The 25,358-nt window shown below is 50.4% G+C and overlaps 2 protein-coding genes across 2 annotated transcripts; one reads left to right on the top strand and one right to left on the bottom strand.

Annotated features, from left to right (window-relative positions):
- The first annotated feature begins 1,809 nt into the window (after positions 1-1,809).
- GBA (glucosylceramidase beta) lies at positions 1,810-19,784 on the top strand. Its single transcript, XM_006060887.4, has 12 exons — positions 1,810-1,860; positions 14,323-14,402; positions 14,766-14,853; positions 15,262-15,453; positions 15,567-15,713; positions 15,936-16,069; positions 16,267-16,439; positions 16,669-16,906; positions 17,457-17,681; positions 18,367-18,530; positions 18,933-19,049; positions 19,142-19,784. Exons 2-12 carry the CDS (start codon positions 14,376-14,378, stop codon positions 19,245-19,247), a joined length of 1,611 nt encoding a protein of 536 aa, XP_006060949.1. The 5' UTR covers positions 1,810-1,860; positions 14,323-14,375; the 3' UTR covers positions 19,248-19,784.
- Positions 19,780-24,775, bottom strand: MTX1 (metaxin 1). The gene is given in 9 exon segments (XM_006060883.3): positions 19,780-20,127; positions 20,231-20,385; positions 20,817-20,893; positions 21,021-21,203; positions 21,325-21,417; positions 22,977-23,056; positions 23,186-23,255; positions 24,237-24,548; positions 24,551-24,775. Coding segments are annotated over 9 exon segments (1,395 nt in total). The 5' UTR covers positions 24,761-24,775; the 3' UTR covers positions 19,780-19,912.
- Between the last annotated feature and the right edge of the window lie 583 nt (positions 24,776-25,358).

The following is a 25,358-nucleotide window of genomic DNA, read 5'->3' on the forward strand; positions in this document are numbered from 1 at the left end:
GCTGTGTTTGACTCTTTTGAGACCCCCATGGACTGTAGCCCACCAGGCTCCTCTGTCCATGGGACTTCACAGGCAAGAATACTGGAGTGGGTTGCCATTTCCTTCTGCAGGGGATCTTCCCAAACCCGGGATGGAACCTGAGTCTCCTGCATTGACAGGCAGATTCTTTACCACTGAGCCACCAGGGAAGCCCAGAGACATCATACTCTTCTATATTTCCTCCTCCTCTGCTGTCACGGTATCATTTGTCAGCATTCACACCTCTGCCTAGCTGATTAACACTGGAGAGCCCCAGGGCTCTCCCCTTGGCCCTCTTCTTTTCTCTACCTCCACTTTGTCTGTAGGTAGCCCTACAAGACCAAGGCTTTCACTGCCATCTATGTGTTCACGGATAATTCTCTCCTTTACCTCTCCATGAGCTCCAACTTCCAATGTTACATCTCTCCTTGGATATTTCAAGGGTGTCTCAGACTCAACATGGCCACAATGGAACTCTTGATTCCCAACCCTTGTGCGTGTTCCTCTCCGAACATTCTTCTCTTAATACATGGCACCACCACTCACCCCCTGCACTTTCCATAAGCATAGGAATTACCCTCATTTCTTTTTTCTCATCTGGCATGTCCAGTCTTACCCTGAACTCTTCCATGTCTCACCAGCTACCTAGCCCTAGTCACCACCCTCTCTCCTTGCCTCTTAATTGATCTATTTCCATTCTTCCCACAATCCATTCTCCAGTCAGCAAAGTGGTAAGAAATCATGTCATATTAAAGTTCTGCCTAAATGTAATGGCTTCCCATTGTATTTAGGATGATCTCCAAACTCCTTATGAAACTATGGTCAGGTACAACCTGGTCCACTCAAACAGCCATTGTGCAAGAGACCACCAGCTAACTCTTCACCAACACGAAACTCTGCCCTATAGCTGTTGCTTTCACCTAATTCGAGAGTCTTAGTTCAATATTCATCTTCTCGTTGAGCACTTCGCATTCTATCATACTGCCCTGTTGTTTTGAATACTTAACTGCTATCTCAAATTATCTTGTTTGTGTCGTCCCATAGAATGCAAACTCCTATGAGCAGGGGGTTGCTCACTGCACTCGGTCTAACACTTAGTAGGTCCTCAACAAACTCACTAAAAGCATGAGGTCTTGTAAACAGCTTCGGGACCCTATGACTTTGGGGATAGTAGTGGGGCCCTCAGGAGAGAGGGGGGAGGGAAGGGGCACTGCCCATAGATGGCGTCAGGCTGCAAGGCTTCTTGAATAATTCACCATCATAACAGCCCAGCTTCAGGGAAAGAGGGTTAGGGCGCGGCCAGAACGACAAAATGAGATAGGAGGGAGTGGAGATTGGGGTTCCCAACGGGGCAATTTCTGGGCACTAAATGTTCCCTATCCCGAGACTCCCAAAGGAGGAAACTCAAGAGTACAGCTCAGCTTCCAGTGACTCGGACTCACTGAAGGAAAGCAACCTCGCCCATCCATTAGGGTGTGCTGGCGAGTATATACGGAGACGCATGCGCGCTTCTTGCTTCCCGCGCCCTCTTTCCAAATAGACCCCCGAATACGCTTGCGCCATATTTGGGCTACGGCTGGTCAGCGGAAACAGTCCGTCCTCAGCACTACCAATAAGACGTGCGGAAAGTGCCTGCGTCCCGCCCCTTGACGATTACGGGTCTCCCTTCCCGAGCGACGCCCGGGTCCCGCCCAACCGGCCCTGCGCGCCTTGCGGCTGCGCATGGTGAGGCGCACCCTGCCTCCGCTGAGCCCTGTTCTCCAGCCCCGCCTACCAGCTTTACAGGCTGCTCTGGGATTTCCTTTCGCCTCCGGTTGGGGCTGCTGTTTCGCTTCACCGACGGTAGGCGTAATGGATTTTGCACTGCTTAGATCTTAACTCTCCCTTCCCTGCATCTGCAGCTCACCTTTTTAATCAGCACTGTTATCATTAGTTGTAGGGATGGTCGTGTTTTACTTGTGATGAAGAGGGGGGAAATCTTCAAATCCTCTTCTACTAACTTGCATTTTTGAGGGCTGGAATGGGGAAGAGTTCTGTATAATTTATCCATTCTTCAGTCATCCGACAAATATTCTGTGAGCACAGCACTAGCGCCTCGTGCTGTGCTCCCTACTGGCCATACACATTGACCCCTGCGCTATTAGGCTTTGGCATGGACAGATCAACAGACAAAGGAGTTAGGCCACTGGGTGCTATAATTGACATTAAGTCATTTTTACAATTAACTGCAAGCAGCAAGAGCTAAAAGGAGATGCGAGATTTGTGAGCTTGTGTTACAGGAGGGTGTGTGCGTGTGAGAAAGAGAATTTCTCAGACATAATGACAGGGGCTGAGATCTGAAAGAAAGATGAATAGGCATTAACTAGGCCTGGAGGTGAAGAGTGGTGCAAACTGAAGAAGAGTCTGTGAGGATTCTGAGGAGAAAGGATAGAGAACAAGGGGGCCAGTCCATGGCAGGCTGTAATTAGAGATTGGTCCCCGTGCCTTGGCATTTACCCCTTACAGTCTGATTTCTACACAGCAGCCAAAGTGATCTTTTAAAAATATAGACCTGATGGCAGCGCTTCCCTGCACCAAACTGTCCAGTGAATTTCCATCTTGGAATAAAATGCAGACTCCTCACAGTGGCCACGAAGGCCTTACAGACTCTGACCCCCAACCTTTTTCTCTAATTTCACTTCCTGCCACTCTCCCCCTCACTCCCTTTGTCCAGCACTCCCTACCCCTTTATTTTGTTTCTTAGTGCTCATGGCCATCTGAAGTTCTGTTTGTTGTCTATCATCCCCACTAGAACATAAGCTCCACCAGGTCAGGGACTTTATCATCTTATTCATTACTGTATCTAGAACAGTGCCTGGCCCATAGTAGATGCCCAGTTATTATTTGTCAAATATGTGCATTGGGGAGCACATAGCAAGGGTGCCCTGCGCATTTCGGGGTGTCAGGAAAATGGTACTGATGGTAGAGACATTAAGGCTGAAGACTTACTGATGAAAAAGAGTATTTATTCTTTTTTTTTTTTTTTTTTTAAGAGAGAAGAAAATATCCTAGCTCAGAGCAGAGGCAAGATGGAATGTGGCCTCTTAGGCGAAATGTGATTGGAGCATATAGTCCACATGGAGAGATGAGAAATGAAGCTGGAACAAAGATGCCAGGTCCCGTAAACCCTCTTAAAAAGCAGTATGGAGCCATTGAAGGATTTTAGGAGGGAGAGTGGTAGCTTCAGTGTTTGTATTTGAGTTACACCATTGAATGCTTCTTGAAGAATGGATTGGAGGAGAAAAGTAGAGTGTAGGAGGTCAAATGAGAGGTGTTTCAGTAGTTAACAAGAGAAATGATAGGAAGAAGGATTTAGGGAGAAGACAGAATCAGGCACAAGCCCCAGGTTCTTCAAGGAAGAGGTTCTGTTCATCGGGATAGAGAACACAGGAGGAAGAGTGGGTTTGGCTGGAGGAGATGATGCCCTTGTGATGGTGCTGCTGAAGTGTCTATGAGACTCCAGCAGGAAAGGTCTGGAGGGTAGAGTTATCACAGAGTCCATCTCAAGAGGAGGATTGGGATTGGAAGTGCAGATTTTGGAACCAAAAGCAACTAGAAGATAATCAAAGCCATGGGTTGTCTCTGGAGAGAGCGTGACGTATGAGAAGAGAAGGTCTAGGACAAAACCCTAAGGAGCAGACAAAGGGGGCGAAGCCTGCAAAGGAGAAGGAACAGCCAAAGAAGGGAGAGGACCTCCAGAGCAGCAGAGTACGAAGTCATAAGAACAAAAGGGAATGCTTCTAGAACAGAGGGGCCAGTGTCAACTGAGGTAAAAGGTACAGTTAGATAAGTGCTCTGTGCTTAGTTGCTCAATTGTGTCTGACTCTGTACTGTAGCCCGCCAGGCTTCTCTGTCCATCAGGATTCTCCAGGCAAGAATCCTGGAGTGGGTTGCCATGCCCTCCTCCAGGAGATCTTCCCAACCCATAGATTTAAACCAGGTCTCCCGCATTGCAAGAGGATTCTTTACCGTCTGAACCACCAGGGAATCCCTGGCTGGGCATTATTCACTAGACTTAGCAACAGAGGGATCATCAGTGACCTTGGCAAGAGCAGTTTTGGGGAGCCAAGAGGACCAGCTTCACCCCATGCAACGTAAGAAATGGAGAGAAGACTCACCAAGTGTAGCAACTCATCCCAGAGGTTTGGCTGTGAGTAATACTACACACATTGTTGCATGAGGTTCTCATAACAACCCATGAGGCAAGAAGTTTGACGATGAGGAAACTGAAGCTCCAAGAAGTCAAGTACCTTCCCAGTATCTCAGTTCTAGTAAGGAATGAAGCAAGGGTTTTAATCCTGTATAATCACTAGGGTGTCCATGTCAAAACACCCTTCCCCTTCCTTATTGCTTCCTCTTGAGGGAGACAATTGGTGGCAGCTTGAGGGAGCAGGGGTGGGAGTAAAGGCCTGGGACCAAAGACTCCTTCCGCTGTACCGGGAGGGAAAAAACAAAGGCTAGATAACAATAGCAATAATAATTCCAGCCATCCATATGGAGTTTTACAGTTCACAAGGACCACCTTCTCATACCTTTTTATCTGCAATGAGACTCATGACAGCCTTGCATGGGAGGCTCAGGACAGTGAGGAGTGTTCGAGCAGGCTCACAGTTGTTCAGCATTTGAATCATACTTCCTGTTGCCTCAACCAAATCCCCTCAATTAAGTCTCACTCTGGCTCTAATAGTCCTCTTCAGAGTTAGCTTCATTCTTCTGGAAGTTCACCATTCTTTTGCTTCAGATCACACCAAAGACATTCCCTGAAACACTGACAAGCAGGGCCTTAAACAGTGAATGTGGTTAGTAACTTAACTCATTCATTCATTCAGTAAACCTGAGCCCCAATTCTGTGCTTGTCTCTTGAGGAAGAGTTTTAGGTTTCAGATAAATAGGAACTGTGAAATTTGCCCTGTGGCCATTTAGAAACTTACAGAAGGGACTTCCCTGGTGATACAGTGGATAGGAGTCTGCCTGCCAATACAGGGGACACAGGTTTGATCCCTGGTCTGGGAAGATGCCACATGCCATGGAGCAGCTGAAGTCCATGTGCCGCAACTATTGAGGCGTGCAAGCTCTAGGATCTGCGAGCTGCAAGTACTGAGCCCGTGTGCTGCGACTACTGAAGCCCGCACATCTGGAGCCCGTGCTCTGCAGCAAGAGAAGCCATCACAATGAGAAGCCTGGGCAAGCGCAACAGGGTAGCCTCCACTCACCACAACTAGAGGAAGCCCATATGCAGCAAGGAAGACCCAGTGCAGCCATTAATAAATAAATAGATAAATAACTGTTTAAAAAAGAAAGAAAAAGAAGCTTACCAAAGACTAAAAATATACTACTGAAATGTCAGGGAGACTGTAAGACATGATGACTAAGAGCTGCTTGGGCTTCAGAGTAGGAAAGAGCTGCATTTAGGCTTGACTCTGCCACTTACTTAACCTCTCTGAGTCAGTTTTCCCCGTAACATGGGGCTGTCAGGCTAATGCATGTAGTAAGCACCCATGAAAGATGAGCTATTGGTATCTTGAGAAAAATGACAGGAAAGCATATGAGGTACAAACACTTTCCATTTGCACTGGACTTTACAGGTATGCTATGGTTATTGTTTAAGAGTTGGTTAATTAAACCAACTATTGCCATAATCACTCAGCAACATGTCAAATTATGTATCAGATCATCAGTTGTACACATTAAACTTACACAATGTTACATCTCAGTGGCAGTCGCGGTTTAGTCGCTAAGTCGTTTCAGACTCTCTTACCCCATAGACTGTAGCCCACTAGGCTCCTCTGTGCATGGGGTTCTCCAGGCAAGAATATTGGAGTGGGTTGCCATTTCCTTCTCCAGGGGATCTTCCTGACCCAGGAATCGAACCCAAGTCTCTTCCATTGCAGGGAGATTCTTTAATGACTGAGCTAGAGACATAAAAAATTTTATCTCTATAGAGCTGAAAAAAAAGTTTGTTGATGAATCCGGAGATGAAGCTACAACCTAGTAATTAAGGGGCAGAAGGGTCTCACTGGAGGGAGAAATCATTTGGTGTCAGTAATCAGTAAGAGTGGTGTTTCTTCAGATCAGAAACCAGAGCTGAAAGGACAGATTAAAGGTTGACTTACCTCTTGGTATTTTTTGAGTCCTCCTCTGCCATACCCGACATGAGAGTGTCTCTCTTTGACCATGGACGTGACAGTGGGACCAGGAGGAGGCACCCTCCTTGGGGAGTTGACTTGAGACCTACAGAGTAAGGAGCCTGTGACATGGTCCTTGCCAGGCTCCAAGGCTGGAGTTTGCTGTCTAAGCCAAGGGTTGGCTGAAGTGAGATCAGAACTTCTGTGCTGGGTCAGCCAAACTATTTTTGTGCTTCAGCTTCTCACTTATATCTATTTCCCAGTTGCCCTCCCTTGGTGTTTAGCTAAGTCTTTTTAAAGTGCTGTGCAAAGGGAAACGAGGAACGCATTTGTGGCCACCTAGTATGTACTCTTGCCTGGAAAATCCCATGGACAGAGAAGCCTGGTAGGCTTCAGTCCATGGGGTTGCGAAGAGTCGGACATGACTGAACGACTTCACTTTCACTTTTCACTTTCATGCATTGGAGAAGGAAATGGCAACCTACTCCAGCATTCTTGCCTGGAGAATCCCAGGGATGGGGGAGCCTGGTGGGCTGCCGTCTCTGGGGTCGCACAGAGTCAGACACGACTGAAGCGACTTAGCAGCAGCAGCAGCAGCACGTCCATCGTGACTACTGCAGCCTGGGCATTTGAGGTGACTCCCCTAGGGCAGTGGGTCTCAGTTGTCCCCTAGAGGGCATTTTGGAAACATGTCTTTAGTGGAGACCATGATTAGGAGCAATTGGCTTTTCTAGTAGTCACGTACGAATGTGAAAGTTGGACCAAAACAGAGGCTGAACGCCGAAGAATTGATGCTTTCAAATTGTGGTGCTAGAGAAGACTTGAGAGTCCCTTGGACTGCAAAGAGATCAAACCAGTTAATCCTAAGAGAAATCAGTCCTGAATATTCATTGTAAGGACTGATGCTAAAGATGAAACTCCAGTACTTTGGCCACCTCATGCGAAGAGTTGACTCATTGGAAAAGACTGATGCTGGGAGGGATTGGGGGCAGGAGGAGAAGGGGACAGCAGAGGATGAGATGGCTGGATGGACATGGGTTTGGGTGGACTCCAGGGGTTGGTGATGGACAGGGAGGCCTGGCGTGCTGTGATTCATGGGGTCACAAAGAGTCGGACACAACTGAGTGACTGAACTGACTCAGCATATTAGAGCACTTCCAACTATGTAATATATTTAGTTGTAAAGAGTTTCAGTGTGGTAGTATTCCTACCAAAACCATGAACCAACTGCAAATATGTAATGAAATTTTTTTTACTGACTTCATTCAGGTTTAATTTATATACTATAAAAGTTTCTCCTTTTAAGTGTACAGTTCAGTGATTTTGAGTAAATTTATAGAATTTTGCGATTTCGATTCCCACTCCAGCTGCAGGCAAGCACTAATCTGTTTTCTGTCTCTCTAGATTTGGCTGTTCTAGAATTTCATATAAATGGAATCATGCAATGTGTGGTCTTTTTGTCTGGCTTCTTTGACTTACCATGATGTTTTTGAAGTACCTTCATGTCATAGAATGTTTGGAGAAGTAAATGCAACCCACTCCAGTGTTCTTGCCTGGAGAATCCTGGGGACGGGGGAGCCTGGTGGGCTGCCGTCTCTGGGTTCGCAGAGAGTCGGACACAACTGAAGCGACTTAGCAGCAGCAGCAGCAGCATGTCATAGAATGTATTGGTATTTTGTTCCTTTTTATTGTTGAATACTATTCTGTTTAATGAAATACCACAGTCTGTGTATTTGTTCACCAGCTGATAGACATTTGGTTTGTTTCCATAGATAACGCTGCTATAAATATTCATGTGCAAGTCTTTGTGTGGACAAATGTTTTCTTTTCAGTAGCTACCTAGAAGTGGAGTTGTTGAGTCAAATGGTAACTCTGTTTAACACTTTGAGAAACTGCCAAACTGTTTTCCAAATTGGCTGCACCATTTTACATTCCCAAGTTCTAATTTCTCCACATCCTTGCCGACACCTGTCATTGTCTGTCTTTTTGATCATAGCCATCCTAATGTATATGATGTGGTATTTCATAGTGGTTTTGATTTGCATTTTCTTAATGAAAAATGTTGTCAAGCATCTATTTGTGTTCTTGTTGGACATTTGTACATTATCTTTGGATAAATGTTTCTTCAAGTCCTTTGCCTGTTTTTTAATTGGGTTATCTTCTTATTTTTGAGTTATAAGAGTTCTCTGTATATTTTGGATACTAGGCCCTTATCAGAGATGTGATTTGAAAATATTTTATCCCATTCTGTGGGTTTTCTTTTCACTTTCTTGATGGCATCCTTTGAAACACAAACATTTTTCATTTTGATGAAGTCCAATTTATCTTTTTCTTCTATCATTTGTATTTGGGACTCATAAATAAGAAACCATTGTCTAATGAGACTTTGAACTTAAGCTATAATGAGATGAGAATTTGGGGGACCTTGAGAGGAAGGAAGAGTGTTTACCTGTGGGAGAAACATGCCTTATTGGGGAACAGAGGGCGGACTATGGTAGATTGCCTCCTAGATGGCTCCCAAGTGATCCCCACCACCTGGTGTGCATGCCTTTATTTAGCCTCTCTGTCCCACACACATCTCTATGGAAGACCTGTGTAGGGACTTTGCTGGTAGTCCAGTGGTTAAGACTGCTCCTAATGCAGGGGCCACAGTGTCGTTCCCTGGTCAGGGAACTAAGATCCCGCATGCCACACATGTGTAACAAAAAAATTAAAGCAATTACCCTTCAGTTGGGCTTCCCTTGTGGCTCAGCTGGTAAAGAATCCACCTGCAATGTGGGAGACCTGGGTTTGATCCCTGGGTTGGGAAGATCCCCTGGAGAAGGAAAGGCTACCCACTCCAGTATTCTGGCCTGGAGAATTCCATGGACTGTATAGTTCATGGGGTTGCAAACAGTTGGACACGATTGAGGGACTTTCACTTTATCCTTCAATTAAAAAAATAAATAAAATTTAAAAAATATATATATTAATAAAAAGAAGATGACTGTTATCCAATAGGATATTGTAAAAATGATAATGTGTGGCTCCTGAGGCTAGGACATTGTGGCTTCTGCCTTACTCTCTCTTAGACCGCTCACTGGGGAGGAATCTAGCTGCCATGATGTGAGGACACTCAAGCAGCCCTGTGAATTATTCCATGTGGTGGGAAACTGAGGCCTTCTGCCAACAGCCAGCCCCCGTTTATCACTTATGGTAGGTGATGAACTATGTTAGGCTTCCCTGGTGACACAGACAATTTACTGCCTGCAATGTGGGAGACCTGGGTTCGATCCCTGGGTCGGGAAGGTCCCCTGGAGAAGGGAATGGCAACTCACTCTAATATTCTTGCCTGGAGAATCCAATGGACAGAGGAGCCTGGTGGGCCATAGTCCATGGGATTGCAAGGACTCCACATGACTGAGTGACTAACACTTTCACTTTCAGTTAATTTGGAAGCAGAGCCTCAGCCCAGTGAAGCCTACTGCAGATGACAGCAGCCCTGACCAATGTCTTGGCAATAATCTTTTTAGAAACTGCAAGTGTGAACCATCCAGATAAGCCACTCCTGCATTCCTTTCCCACAGAAAATGTGAGATAACAAATGTTTATTGTTGCCTAAAACAAAGAAAAAGAAACCACTGGCTAATCTTCCTTATTCCAGAAATGTTATAGTTTTAGCTCTTATATTTAAGTCTGTGATTCATTTTGCTTTGATTTTTTATTATGGAGTGGGGTAAGGGTCTAAGTTTATCTTTTTTGCACATGATATCCAGTCATCTCAGCACCATTTGCTGAAAAGAAATTCCTTACTGAATTGCTAAGGCTTAGAATCAAATAGTAAATTTGTTAAGACTTGTGGAATGCATTGAATCTTATTTATAAAGACTGACTTTTAAGCATTTTTATCATGTATTTTATATTTTTACAGCATAATAATAATTACATTTTGTAAAAATTACATGAAAATTACACACTGAAATTATTAATTCATGGGCTGTTTTTCCTTCTGTTAAATCCTAATTTATTCCATTTAGGTTAGTACATATCTGACTATTCTATAATGTCTTGTAGATAATCCTTCCTAAGCATTTATTTATTGAAAACATATTTTCCTATAAATAAAAGTCCCATTATCTTTCCTTTATATTTCAATTAAGGCAACAGTATTTAGTCTCTTAAATTATGTGTATAGGTAAGTCATAGTATCTATACCTTTATTTCAGGATAGTAGAGAGTGTGTGAGGAAATACTTGGTATGAAAAGGGGGTGCTCAGGCTGTTGGGTGGAGATTTCCCGTGAAAGGGAAAGTGAAGCTCAGGAACAGAGGCAGACCAGCCCCTCCCCAGCTGAAAACCAGTCCATCTTGCTCAACCCGGGAGTCCTGGATTCTGTTTCATTATCGACCAGTTATCCCCTGACCAATGCCTTTGAAGAACACAGATCCAGAAATGGTGCCACGTAGCCAGCACTTTGGAAGCCAACTTGGGCTTCATTTTTAGCAGAGAAAACACACCGTGGAAAACGGGACAATTTTAAAACAATACGAAGCAACACTGCAGACCCGCACAGCAGCTTTTGAAAATAACCAGCAGCTAAGGTAGCATTTGGGACGCCAGGAGGCACTCACCTCCAGGTGTGATGTGTATCACAGGACTCTGGATACGAATCGGTTATCAAACACAAGTCTGTGTGCTCAGCGCAGTGAGGCCAGATAAGACCAAAACATGTCGAGTTTGGAGCAAAGAGAGGTTTACTGCAGGGCCGTGCAAAGTTGCTTATGCCTTAAAAACCCCCAACTCCTGGAAAGCTTTCAGCCAAGCCCTTTTACAGAGAAGGGTGGGGGGCGTGGTTAGTTGTTGCAAACTTCTTGGTGTCAGATCATTTTTTCTTAAGGTCAGGTCATGGTCAGGTCACCATGTTGCTGTAAACCTCCACCAGAGCAAATGTTATTCTCTGTTCTGACAAAGGGCAAAGTCCTAAGGCTCAATTTCCGCCCTCCAAGGCCAAGGCTAAGAGGAGGAGTCCCTGGGTTGGCCAGTTACTCTGCCCCAGAGCGTTGGTCCAGCACCCAGTCTGTGTCCTTCCACCAGTGCCCAGGCCCTGCTGAAGAGGCAGATCTCAGCGGGTGGAGCACTCAGGGGCAGGTCCCCAGAGCCTGCCCAGCCATCATCACTGAGGGAGCCAGGTGTCCAGCACCCAGCCAGTCCTCAGGTTTTTCATTTAAACTGGAGCGAATTATTTGTGTCAGGTCAGTGGGAATACATGTGGTAGCAAATGCCCATCAGGTTAGTGCCCAGCTCACAGCAGTTGCCCTTCTCAGAACAGCTCCACCCGCAGAGGTAGACCTGAAGTCTTGATGGGCAGTGTCCTTGCAGCTTAACCCTGACCTCTGCCACCTCCTAGCAGGTGGACAGCTGATCTCAGCTGTATCAGTTTTAGAAATGTGAACGGAGAGACTGAAGCTGGTTGAAGCTGTGCATGGCACTTAATGGCAGTGCCATGCACTCCAGTTGCTGAGGCCTCTGTGGATGGTGACCCATGAAGACTGGCACTGCCATTAGACCCCAGATGGGAAATGGAGGAGAGGACGCAGCCGTTTCGAAGCCTGGGCCTGGCCAGGGAACGGTGTGGCGAGGGCTCTGGAGCTTTGTGGGACACAGCCCTCAGCCTGTCCCTAGACCCCCCCAGCTCACTTGCTGGCCCCGAAGAGAAGGCCTCTCATCTTCTTCACCCACTCTCTGCCTTGAGGACCACTGCCCGGTTGAGTGTTGGTAGCCATAGGGTCCCATGTGTACCTGCTCTACCCCTTATTACAAATCCAGGTCCCACCACTGAGTAGTCAAGGGACTTTGGGCAATTTCATGACCATTTAGAGTCTTAAGTTCCTCATCTCTAAAGTGGGGAAAAAATTAGTATCTGCCTTGTGAGAATGAAATGAGACAATGAACATAAAGCAGCGTAGAATAGGTACTCAATAAATAAAATAACCAACTTTATGAAGAAGATAAAATACAAAAGCCTCAAGGGCAAATCACCTTGATAGAAACGAAACGAAAGACTCAACAGAGTCTCTGCCTGCAAAGGGAAACAGGCAAGGGAGAGGGACTTGAGAGCCAGCAGAGCAGGTCAGGGCAAATATAGTATGTGCTTAATAAATATTGGTGGACCAAGTGAGCTCGAGGGAAGTGAGATATTGGATGTCACCTGCTCTCCTCCCCAGAACACGTCATGTACAGCATTTCCTTGAGAAACAGGAAGTCTGAATTGGACATAGTGATGGACCTACCCATCCTGGGCCAGACCTTCTGCTTGAATGAGTAAGATCTCATTTGTGGAATTCCAAGCTCCTTATGTAAACTCAGCCCTACCTTGTAGTATTTGGTGCCAGTCTTCATTAACATAGTGGTGAGCCCCTGCCTGTCACATGGGAGACTGGGTTCGATTCCCCAAGGGGAGAGGCAACACACCCTTGTTGGGCTTCCCAGATAGCACTAGTCATAAAGAACCTGCCTCCCAATGCAGGAGACATAAGAGACAAGGGTTTGATCCTTGGGTCAGGAAGATCCTCTGAAGGAGGAAATGGCAACCCACTCTGGTATCTTTGCCTAGAAAATCCCATGGACAGAGGAGCCTGGCAGGTTACAAACCGTGGGGTCGCAAAGCCTGAAGTGACTTAGCAGTATGCTGGGCGTTATCATACTGACACCTTACAACAGTTCTGTGCGATGGGAGTTATCACTTCCCTTTTATAGATGAGAAACAGAGGCTTAGAGTGATTAATCAGTTTGTTGCAGTTCAGTCACTAAGTCATGTCTGACTCTTGGCCACCCCAAGGACTGCAGCAGGCCAGGCCTCTCTGTCCCTCACCATCTCCCAGAGTTCGCCCAAGTACATGTCCATTGAATTGGGGATGCCATCCAACCATCTCATCCTCGGCTGTCCTCGTCTCCTTTTGCCTTCAGCCTTTACCAGCATGAGGGTCTTTTTCAGTGACTTGGCTGTTCACATCAGGTGGCCAAAGTATTGGAGCTTCAGCTTCAGCATCAGCCCTTCCGGTTTATTGATGATCAAACAGCCAGTAAATAGTGGAGCCACGACTCAAACCAAGCTCCTCTCACCGAGACCATAGCTCCTCTCGGGTTATGGGGACCTAGAAGAAGAAATGGTCAATTTCTCCTGGAGTTTATTTGGAAACACTTCACTGAGATAATTAAAAAAAAAAGACAAGTGGTTCCCGAGGGTCTACTGCGTACCAGGCACTGTGCTTATCTTACTGATTGTAGTAATGACCTTGTGAGGTGGTGGCGTTTAACAGATGCGGAAGTTTAACTGGGGAGGAAATAGGCTCAGGGAGCGAGAGTCAGCCAGGTCTTAAATGTGTATGTCACTCCCACTAAATCTGTGATGTGGCCCACGAGGCAACACAAGCTCCTTCTCACATCCACTGAGGATACAGCTTTGTACCACACTTTGCAGTTTCTGAACTGCTTTACACAACCTCTCTGTCCTGTGAGAAAGGGGAATCAATTCCTTCTCATCTGTATCTGCTGATGAAACAAGAGAGGCCGGGGGAGGCACCGGGCCCCTGCCCAGGTCCCATCCTCCCTACACTTCTCTGGTTAATACTCCTTATCCCTCACCCCTTCTCCATGAAGCCCTGTAGGAAGGGTCTCTGTGCACAGCTGTTACCAATTTTGTCCTTATCTGTAAGCATCTGTGTGTCCGACTCCTGCAATCTTTGCCCTAGGGCAAAGATTGCTTAATCATCCCTCAGGATTTTGGCCTCAGTATTTTTGTACCATGATCCTCTTTTATTAGTATTAACCATTATCAGCATAACTTTAAAATATTTTCCTTAAGAAGGCACGGTGCCTGCTGTGGTTCCCATCCTTTGGGATTCGGGAACCTCTACCCAATCCTTCATTCAGATCTTTCATCTAGATTCTTCCTAAAGCTGTCATCCATACATGCCTTCTAGAATTTCATAGGATGTATAAGCCCTCAGGAAGCCAGTCAGTCGCCCTTTACAAGTATGGTTGCAGTTGCCTCACTTCCTGGGTCATGTGACACTCCCGTGGTTTCACGTGACTCGTTTCATTATGCCGGAATTAACCCGCAGAGCTAATCTGGTGTCCCCTGCATCCCTGTTTTTATTTAGTTGATCCTCTATCCCTCAGAAGTTTGGGAACCCCAACGTCTTCCTGCCTGGTGATGGAGCTTTCAAGTCCTTCCAGAGAGGTGAGTGGGGACAAGGCTTCTAATTGTTGCTGTCATGCCCTTTCTGGAATTCTGGCTAACCGGGCTCTGGAATTCAATGAATGACAGGCTCTCCTTGAAGCAGGTCATCGTGGCTTTTTGATGGAGGGAAGGTGGGATCGAAGGAGAAGTGGTTGGGAAGAGGGGTGCAGGAGGGTCCTGCTTGGGGTGGGCAGAGAGCTATTACTAGCAGAGAGCTTGGAGGGAGGGCTGGACTCAGGTGTCCATGGGCTTTGTTCCATTCTGTTAAAGGTGGGAGACTATAGGCAGTCAAGCCCTGCCTAGGAGAGTAGATGAGAGGTGGAGAGGGGCTTGTCTTCTAGCCACTCCTCATTGTGTTCTCAGGAGTATCCTATGCCTCGGGGCAGAGTAGGAATCATGGCTGCCAGCCTCATGGGATTACTTCTACTTCATACAGTGTCGTGGGTATCAGGTAAGTGAGTCAGAGAGAAGGGAAGGAGCCCCAAGGCTCCCCTTCTGCCATATGGTCTTTGGCAGTCTCTGGCATACTGGTGGTGGACTTAAGTAGATGCTCAATAAATCCTTTTGCGTGACTGAGAGCAACAGTGGGGTGGGGGTACAGCAAGATAATTTTAAAAAATATTTATTTATTATTTATTTGTCTGAGTTGGGTCTTTGTTGTGGCATGTGGGATGTAATTTCCTGACCAAGGATCAAACCCCTTCCCCTTGCATTGGGAGCTCAGACTCTTAGCCATTGGACTGCCAGGGAGGCCCAGGAATTTTTGAAACAAGTATTTTGTCTTTCTTTTCAACTAGTGCGTCCCTTCTCCCCATCTTCACCCCTCAGCCCTTGCCTCTCTGTGCACCCTCCCTGCCAGGTGCCCGCCCCTGCAGCCCTAAAAGCTTTGGCTACAGCTCGGTGGTGTGTGTCTGCAATGGTACATACTGTGATTCTCTGGACCCCTTGACCCTGCCTGACCCTGGCACCTTCAGCCGCTTTGAGAGCACTCGCAGCGGGCGCCGAATGGAGCTGAGTCTGGGGACCATCCAGGCCAATCGCACAGGCACAGGTAACCACCCTTTACCCAGGCTATGGTCCTTCTGGGGTCAAGTCATGCCAGCGATCAGCATGGAGTTTCTCCCCTGTGCACTGACGCCTTTTATTCCCTGTGGATGTCCCCAGGGTTGCTGTTGACCTTGCAGCCAGATCAGAAATTCCAGAAAGTGAAGGGATTTGGAGGGGCCATGACGGATGCTGCTGCCCTCAACATCCTTGCCCTGTCACCTGCTGCACGGAATTTGCTACTCAAATCATACTTCTCCGAAGAAGGCGAGGAGGAAAGGGACAGGATGACATAGTGCAGTTGGCTCTTTGACCTTTCCTTTCACCCTGACATCCACCCATCCCTGACATTTGGGTCTCTGTTAATGCCCGGTGGGGAAAAAAAATTGTCCTATCCATCTGCTGAGTGCCGGGGGCCTCCAGCTCAGATAGTCTGCCCTTCACCCTGCACCCAAGTTCTCTTTGGCCCTGACTCAGGAATTTCTGCAGGAATTGAATACAACATCATCCGGGTGCCCATGGCCAGCTGTGACTTCTCCATCCGCACCTATACCTATGACGACAGCCCTGATGACTTCCAGCTGCTCAACTTCAGCCTTCCAGAGGAAGATGTCAAGCTCAAGGTGGGCATTCTGGCTGCCTCAGGCCCCAGCAGCATTGATGCCTGGTGGTTGAGGGGCCTCAGGCTACAGCAGTTTGCAGAGAGACATAGAACTCGGGATAGGAGGGTAGAGGTTGATGGCTAGGCCAGATACACTGGTTGGGCCAGTCTGTCTATGTTCCAACTCTGGGTGTCTCTCCTCACTACCTTTGTTTCCAGATACCACTGATTCACCAAGCTCTGGAGTTGGCCAACCGCTCTGTCTCACTCTTTGCCAGTCCCTGGACATCACCCACTTGGCTCAAGACTAATGGGGCTGTGAATGGGAAGGGGACACTCAAGGGTCAACCAGGGGATCTCTACCACAAGACCTGGGCCAGATACTTTGTCAAGTAAGGAAACAGCAGGGCCATCGGGTCTGGACCAGCCTCCCCTCTCACACACCCTGGTCTGCGTCCCAACCCTTGACCTATTCGGCTGCCAGATCTCAGCTCATCTTTCTACCTTCTGGGCCTTTCAGGCTTAGGCCCCTCAGTCTTCCCCATTCAGTCCGACCTCCTAGTCCCCAGGGTCCTGGTCCCCTTTCTTGGCCTTGATCCCTCACACCCTTGCCCTCGCCAGGTTCCTGGATGCCTACGCGGAGCACAAGTTACGGTTCTGGGCAGTGACAGCCGAGAACGAGCCTACTGCAGGGCTCCTTACCGGGTACCCCTTCCAATGCTTGGGTTTCACTCCTGAGCACCAGCGAGACTTCATTGCCCGTGACCTGGGTCCCATCCTTGCCAACAGCACACACCGTGACGTCCGACTGTTGATGCTGGATGACCAGCGCTTGCTGTTGCCTCGCTGGGCCCAGGTGGTAAGGACCAGGACTCCCGTGGGTACCTTGTCTAGATGCTCAGTTGTGTCTGGCTCTTTTTCGACCCCATGGACTATAGCCCTCCAGGCTCCTTTGTCCATGGGATTTCCCAGGCAAGAATACCAGTGAGTTGCCATTTCCTTCCCCAAGAGATCTTCCTGACCCAGGGATTGAACCTATATCTCCTTGGCAGGCAGATTCTTTATCACTGAACCACCTGGGAAGCCCTTAGTACCCTAGTGACCCCAAATCCAGCATCCAGATGACTAGCCCCTGAACAGAGTACCTTCCCTGCCCCAACTTTGATTCCTAGAGTACCCTGGCTGGGGCCAGGTGCCCAGGTGGCACCCCTGGGATCCTGGGGATAGTGGTGACCCCCCTCTGGATCTCCAGAGCCCCAAGAATCTCCCAGGTTATCACTTTAACCCCCTCTAAGTTGTGTTCATCCTGCGCCCACCTCTCAAGTTCTAGTGCCTCGTCCAGATCCCTTGTGTAGGACCCAGGCTCCATGGCTCTGTCTCCCCAGTATCCCTTCCCTTTCTCTCTACAGGTGCTGGCAGACCCAGAAGCAGCTAAGTATGTTCATGGCATCGCTGTACATTGGTACCTGGACTTCCTGGCTCCAGCAAAAGCCACCCTGGGGGAGACGCACCGCCTGTTCCCCAACACCATGCTCTTTGCCTCAGAGGCCTGTGTGGGCTCCAAGTTCTGGGAGCAGAGTGTGCGGCTGGGCTCCTGGGATCGAGGGATGCGGTACAGCCACAGTATCATCACAGTAAGCCACCTCAGTCTCTCCTTCCGCACAGCAGACCACCTTGGACCCCTCGCTAGTCTCATCAGAGGCTGACGGGGGCTCTCCTCTCCAGCTTTTCCCCAGCTCGCTTACTCTTGGGGGCAAAGTTTGGGGATATCACGATGCCCTCTATTGCCTTCCCTTCAGAGATCTGTGCACCCCATCACCTTGTTCTGAATGCTTGAGCCGTTGTATCTGCCTCAGATTTCTCAGTTTCTCTGGTGATGCTTCTGTCCTCAAAACCCCTCCCTCCTTAGATTTTTAGTTTTTGGCTGTGCTGGGTCCTCGTTGCCGCTCGGGCTTTCTCTCATTGCAGCAAGTGAAGGCTGCTCTCTAGCCTTTGTGCACAGGCTCCTCATGGCAGCGGCTTTTCTTGTGGAGCACAGGCTCTTGGCATGCCAGCTTCAGTAGTTGTGGTGCACGGGCTTAGTTGCCCCACGGCATGTGGAATCTTCCTGGATCAGGGATCAAACCCGTGTCCCCTACACTGGCAGGAGGATACTTAACCACTGGACTACCAGGGAAGTCCCCTCCTTAGATATTAAGGATATAAAACACACCCCTCCCAGGGCTGAGGCCCCACAGCCCATCTCCCTCATGTGACACTTAACTGTGTTCACTGGGGGCCCAATGTGGAACCTTTGTCTCTGCCCTGTTCCTGCCCTAGAACCTCCTCTACCATGTGGTCGGCTGGACCGACTGGAACCTCGCCCTAAATCCTGAAGGGGGACCCAACTGGGTGCGCAATTTTGTTGATAGCCCCATCATTGTGGATATTGCCAAGGACACATTTTACAAGCAGCCTATGTTTTACCACCTTGGCCACTTCAGGTGAGTGGAAGGTGGGCACTCCGACTCCATGCCAGGCCTAACATCTCCTGCACTGGGCTTGTATCACCCACTATGAGGGAGCAGGAAGGTGTGGAGAGTGGGAACCTTGGGAGGCTCGCATCTGTCCCTTTTGCACCGTGTAGGTAGGAAGTGACTAGATGGCATTTGAGACAGACAGTTCCTCAATGCCTGATGCTGAGGCTAGGAGGCAAGAGGGCAGGGCATACCTAACCGCATGGCTGGAGGCCTGGAGAGTTAGGGCAGGTCTTAGGAATGGTTCTGGGGGCCGGTGTGCAGGGGGCAGGGTGGTGTAGATGGTAGGGAAGGTGACTTCTCAAGTGATAGACTGATGGAAGCTACCCTCAGGGCTGGGGTCCCTGACAATGCCTGTTCCCACTTCAGCAAGTTCATTCCTGAGGGCTCACAGAGAGTGGGGCTGGTTGCCACTAAGAAGAGCGACTTGGACGTGGTGGCACTGTTACGTCCTGACGGCTCTGCGGTTGCGGTCGTGCTGAACCGGTGAGAGCAGCGGGACCTGGGAACTGGGATGAAGACGAGACGGTGGGCTTGGCGGGATCACACACTCCGCTTCTCCTCCCTACCTCCCCCAGCTCCTCTAAGGACGTGCCTCTCACCATCAAGGATCCCGCCGTGGGCTTCATGGAAACCGTCTCACCTGGCTACTCCATTCACACCTACCTGTGGCGTCGCCAGTGATGGAGCTGATACCCACGCTTGCGCCTGGGCTCAGCATGGACATTAAAGGGACATGGTCAGCCCACAAGCGGTCTGTGGCTACAGAGGGTACAGCAGGACCAGGGGGAGCTTAAGTGACGTAAGCCCAGAGGCAGTGGTTTGGGTGACTCATTCTCCCCTCTAGTTGGTGCCAGGGGCTGGAGGGCCCTAGGGAAAGGATCGGGAAGCCCCAGTGGTCCTCCACCCCCGTGCTTGTGTGAGCGTGTGCTATGCTCTGGTTGCCTGTGGAAACTGGGCCCCGGCCCAGGGTGAGCTCACTGTCTGTACAAACACAGGGGTAGGGGGTGGGGTGGATGGAAAGAGAGGTTAAGGAAAGGAAGAGACGAGGAAAGCCGGACCCAAAACTGGGAACTGTTTGTCTTTCTTGGAGATGCAGAACCAGGCCTGTGCAGATGTCAGCACCAAGGCACAGGCAGTGAACGAAGCTAAGCACCAGAGGGCCCCCCGTACCAGCTAGGAGAAATGGCAGCTTCTTGAAAGACACAATGTCTGATCTCAGTCCATGTGAGCAGTTTTATTTCTGGGGGGGGTGGCACCCCATTTCCACCATACCAACAATGGGGAAACACAGGAGCCTCTGGAATGCATGACAGTAGAAAAATCAGTCCTGAGAGCATGAGGATAAATCATTCCTCTTCATCCTCCTCAGCCATGCCCAGGGCCTGGGTGCCTGGGGCCCGGGCAGATGGTGCCCGCTGGATGGAGACAATGCCGCTAAGCAAGGCATAGCCGGCCATGGCTGCCAGCCCCGCCAGCACGGTTAGGATCTGGTTCCGGCGCCGGTATGGCTCCTCCTCAGTCTCTGGGTTTGCTGGTGTCTGGCGTGGAGGTGGTGCCTCAGCTGAGGGGAGAGGAACGGAGATGGGTGGGAGGCTGGTTCCTGGATCCCTGCCCACTCTCCCCAGGACCAGCACCCCCCACCTCCCCACCCATCCGCCCCTTACCTCCTTCCCAGGGGAAGTACAGGCTGAGGATGTGGGCGCAATAGGCACAGAGATTGTGCAGCCCCCGCAGGTGGGCCTGCAGCTTCCCACTGGGCAGCTTCGCCTGTTGCAGCAGGGCCAGGTAGCTGAAGACGAAGGCATCCAGGGAGGCGGGACTGCAGCAGAGAAAAGAGTGGGATGGAGAAGGGGAGAGATGGGGTCAGAGGAAGAGTCGTCCCTGGGAAGATAGGCTCTGGGCAGCGGGGACCACCGGGGGAGAAGAGGACACACAGCCCTGGCCCTGGGGTGGGGAAAGTGCCCCAGGTGGCGCCAGCCTGGCCTTGAATGGGACTCTATCCCAGGGCTGCATAAAGGGCACATTGAGTGCCCCACAGCTCAGCAGGCCCGTCCCGGGCCTGGCGGCCCTCCACCCTCCTGTACCACTGAGGTGGCTCTGGCCTCACACACAGGCCTGCCTTCACCAGACCCAGTGTCTGTGCCGAGCGCCTCCTGTCCAGAGCTTGAGCCCCCACCCTAGCCCCTGTGGCTACATTTGAACCTGTATCTTCTTCCAAGCCACCTATGACTCCCCTGGAGTGAGACTCACGCATCTCCAAAGAAGAATTTCTGAGAGCCCAGGCGCTGAGAGAGAAGAGTCAGGCATTCTCGGGCCTCCTGGTATAGCTATGGAGGGGACACAAGGTCAGCCCGCGGCTGCGGGTTGGGTACCGCCTCCCCTCCCAGGCACTTGGCCCCTCTGCCATCATCCTGGGGGCTCCTGTCGTACAACACCCTCCTGTCCCAGAGGTACCTCCTTCTCCAGCTCCTCCTCATCCTCAGGCCTGTGCTCCCCACACAGCAGCTGCAGCCGTTCCATGTACTGCCGCTGCATACGGCCAGGCAGGAAGAAGTTGAGGGGAAAGGGCATTGCCTCTGCATACCACTTCCGGGTCACTTCCACATAGTTCTTGGCGTCTATCCAAAAAGTATGTATCTGCATTGGGTATGTAGGAAGGAAGAGGCTGGTCTGAGCCACCGCACCTGCCTGACTCAGGGTGGGATTCTGGTTCCCGTGCTGGGTGTGTGTGTGTGTCTGTGTAGGCCTGGGCACTCACCAGCACTGGGAGCAGCTTCTCCTCCAGCAATGACATGAAGGCCAAGGTGTCTGCTCCCTGGCGGGCTGACAGGTCGTAATCAGCATTGTACTTCTGTGGAGGAAACGTCCACGATGAGGTGGATGCTGGGGGACTGCGGGGACGCTTCCTCAACAAGGGAGGCCTCCTGTCTGGCACCACCCACCCTGACCTCTGAGCACAGCAGAGGTAGAGCAAGGAGCTTTTCTTGCGGAGGCCCCCTCGCCTGGGCCCAGTCAGTAGCCTGTTGCTGTTGGCGGAAAGCCTGGACCTTGGAGCCTGCTGGCCGTCAAGGTCCTGCGCCCACTAGGGGGAGGAAGGAAGGCCCAGCCACAAACCAGGAGCAGCTCCCAGAGTTTCCACGGAAAGCTGGCGGGATGCCTGCTGACGGCAACTTTCTAACAGTAACTTCCCCAATCCAGACACCACAAAACTAGCAGCGCAGAGCTCAGATGCAAGCTGGGCCTCAATCAATGCCTCAGGAACTAGGGGACGCCATCCTCACGCTTCCGGGACCCAGTGAACCCATGTCTAGGGCTCCCTGGCTAGTTCTCTCAATGCTCAGCTCTTGGCCGCTCTTGTTTCAGTCCATGCTCCAGGCGCCACCACACACGCATTCCAACCATATCCCCAGGTCTCAGCCTGCCACACCTTCCTAGGCTCCAGTGTCTGCTCCTCAGCACCCTCCTCCACATCCTGAGTAAACTTTGTCCCCAAGTAACCTCTTGAGTGTGATCGTTAAACCTCTCTGAGCCTCATTCTCCTCCATGGAATAGGGGTGATAATCTTTCTCTCAATATGGCTGCGGTAGGAGAAAACTCTTTAGAAACAGGGAAAGCTGTGCTCATACAAAAAGAAACAGTGGCCCAGTCCCACCAGGAGTTTTGGCTTTTACCTGGATCCCTTCTCTCCATTCCTCTCAAGCCTCCATTAATTCCCCAGTTCCTCCACCTTTGGGAAAGTAGAAATTAATAAGAGGGGTCTACTTCTGACAGCATGCTCCCTTTTGGAAGCAGACCATGAAAGCTGGAAGAGCCCTGGGAAAGTGTCCTGGCTAAGCCCCTGGTCTTACAAATAAGCTTACAGCTCTGAGAGATTAAGCAGTTTGCCCAAGGTGGTCACATAGCCAGGGACAGTGAAAAGCACAGCGTGGGCCTCTCTAGCCCTCTTGTGAAGCTCTTTCAACTTTCCCGTCGTGGCGCTTGGTCTTGCCCATCCTGAGCCCCGTATTATAAAGCCTGACCTGGTCCCTGAAAAGAGAGTAATGGCCCTTAGAACTCGCTCTCTGACCCCATCTTCCACCCCAGCCCCCCACTGGTCTCATCTTTGAGGGCTGCATCTGTTATTTCCTACTCTCCTTTCCCTTCCATGTGTCAACAGCCTGTTCATCTCTCCCTCCCTGCCCAGCAGGCAGAAGGCATTGCGGCTCCAGATGTCTCGACAGTGGCCTAGTTGAATCTCTAGCCTACTGCATCACAGCAACATGTCTGTGTCTCCTCCACGAGACTACATGTCCCTTGAAGCCCTGGGTCACCTGCATCTGGTTTGGCATACACTTGGTACTCAATAAATGTGTGTGGCACTCTATTGACTGAACATCTCTCGCTGGCAGTCACCCTACCCAAACCACCTACCTCTTTTCGAAGGTGGGTGATGATCCTGTGTGGTACTGAGATGACCTCTCCATGACTGGTCCGAAGGGCAGGCAGAGTTCCTGACATTGAGAAAGAAGTTCCACCAGACCCTTAGCCACCTATCCACACATAGCCACAACACACCCTTGTCTGTCTCCTGCACTTCCCCTTGTACACGCCCTTCCTCACCCCCCAGGAACACTGGGTACCTGAAGGACTCCGCCAGGGGTTGGTGATCTTGTGCACCTTGAGTGGGGCACCAGTAAATCTGGCATAGGTCTGCAGGGAAGGAAGCAGAAGGCAGAGAGGCCAAGGACATGGCCCACACAGGGGAATCAAGACAAGAAATAACATTTATTGAATACCTTCTGTGCTATGCTCTACACTGAGGGATTGCTTCACACAAAAAAGGTAGACGTTATTGTTCCCATTTTACAACGGACAAACACAGGCCTTAGAGACCTTATGGACATGTCCCTGATTACAAATCAGCCAGGAAAACCCTTCCCTCTTATATCCTCTCCTTCCATCTACCTGGTGAACACCTAGCCTCACTTGGAAGCACTGGCCATTCCTTCTTGGGCAGTCTGTTTGGTCTGTTCCCACTTTAGCATCTGAACATTTTATTACACTTGTTTGCTGACGTTTCTAACTTTATGTAAACAATTCCAGGGGAGGGACCAAATGCTATTCATCTTTGCATGCCCATGTTTGGTATCTGGAAGAGGCCTAATACAATGAAATGAGTAGAGTGAAAATGAAAGAGTGAGTGAATGAGTTAACTAGTTTGACTTCAAAGCTCTTTCTACAGAGCCTTAGCTGTGGGTGGGCCTTTTGGTTCAATAAACAATAACCTCAGTAAATGCCGTTGAGTGAGGAGGAGGAAGGGGAGACTGAGGGGAAGGCAGTAATGCCAAGCCGGAGAACCTTGAGATCATCCAGCCTTTGTAAAGCTCCGGATGAAGAAACGGCGCCCAGAGGGAAGAGACCGCCCCAAGGTCACATAGCCAGTAAATGGATGTTTAAGAACTAAAATTCATCTTCTGAACCCCCGACCAGGCCTCTTTCCATTGCTAAACAAAACCTAGGCTAACAAGGCACCGAACAGAGTTCATACCGGCCAGGCACGCTCTTGGATTGCCTCAGTTTACACCCCTGTGCCCGTACTGAGGCGCCCTGGCAAAATTCGGATGACCGGCTAGTCCGGCCCCCTCCCCAGTCCTCCAGGGCGCAGCAGAGAGCGCCGGCGCCACCCCTCACCAGCACGGCCAGGCTGTCCAGGTCCACTGACGGCAGCCCCCAGCCCCCTGACCAGCAGAACAGCTCCATGGGCGCCGCCATCTTGCCTGCCCTCTGTCCCGGAAGCACCTCCCCCTGCGCTTCAGCCCTCCACTGTATGGATCCGCCCCCCTCCCTTTCGGCAGATCGCGCTCGGGACCCAGAGGAGGCTGTCAGGAGGGCGCGGCTTGTCCAGGCCCGAGAGGCGGCCTGAAAACGGCGTGGGGCGGAGCCGAGGGCTTCTGGAGAGGGCGGCCGCCGCCTGATCCAGAGGTGCCTCCCGAAGGGGGATGGATCCTCAGCCCTGCGCGCCTTGGAGAATCAGGGAGCCCCGATGGAGGGGAGCCCTGAACACCCGAGGACGCAGTGGGAGCAAGAGAAGGGGATTTTGTGCTCCATGACGGGTTCTGGGGGCCCTCACAAATCTGCAAGACGTCTGGGCTGCTCTGGGGCCCCTCAGGGCTCGGCCCCGAGCGGGGGCTGCGGGGGGGTCCCCCGAGCCGCATGTTTTCCACAGCGCGTTATGTTTGGAACCAGCCCCGCGCCTCTTGTTGCCATGGAAACAAAACAGGGGCGGTGGCGGCGGCCGGAGCAAGGCTGGGCTGGGGCCTGTGTGTGGGGGGGGAGGGGAGGTGGGGCTCGCGGGCTGTTGCCTTGGTAACGGGAACCGAGGCGCCCCTCCGCCTCATCCGGGTCACGGCCTGTACGCCAGTACCCCCCAGTGTTCCCAGTCTAGCCCCCGGTCCCTGGCCGGTCCTCTGGCCTACTCCTGTCCTTGGTGTCCCTTTCCTCTTTACTGATTTCTTTACTCCAGCCTCACCGACCAGTGTTTTAGGCTCTCCCTCCAGTTCCCACCGGACGCTTCCAGATTCCAAGTTTTCCTAGGAGTGAGGGGGCAAGGAAGGCACAAGCACAAGTCATGGGACACCCCCCCCCCAACCCCCCATCCTGATGAAGAGCACTTGCTCTATCCGAGCAGCAAACTTCATTCCATACGGACATCCCCTGGGCACTATAGCAAGCTAGTTTCGGCCACTCCCTTGGAATTCTCTCATGCCAGCTGTGGAATAATGCCCACTGTCTGGCACTACCCCTGCCAAGGGT

This window comes from Bubalus bubalis, chromosome 6 (genome assembly GCF_019923935.1).
Source record: "Bubalus bubalis isolate 160015118507 breed Murrah chromosome 6, NDDB_SH_1, whole genome shotgun sequence".
Classification (NCBI taxonomy): domain Eukaryota; kingdom Metazoa; phylum Chordata; class Mammalia; order Artiodactyla; family Bovidae; genus Bubalus; species Bubalus bubalis.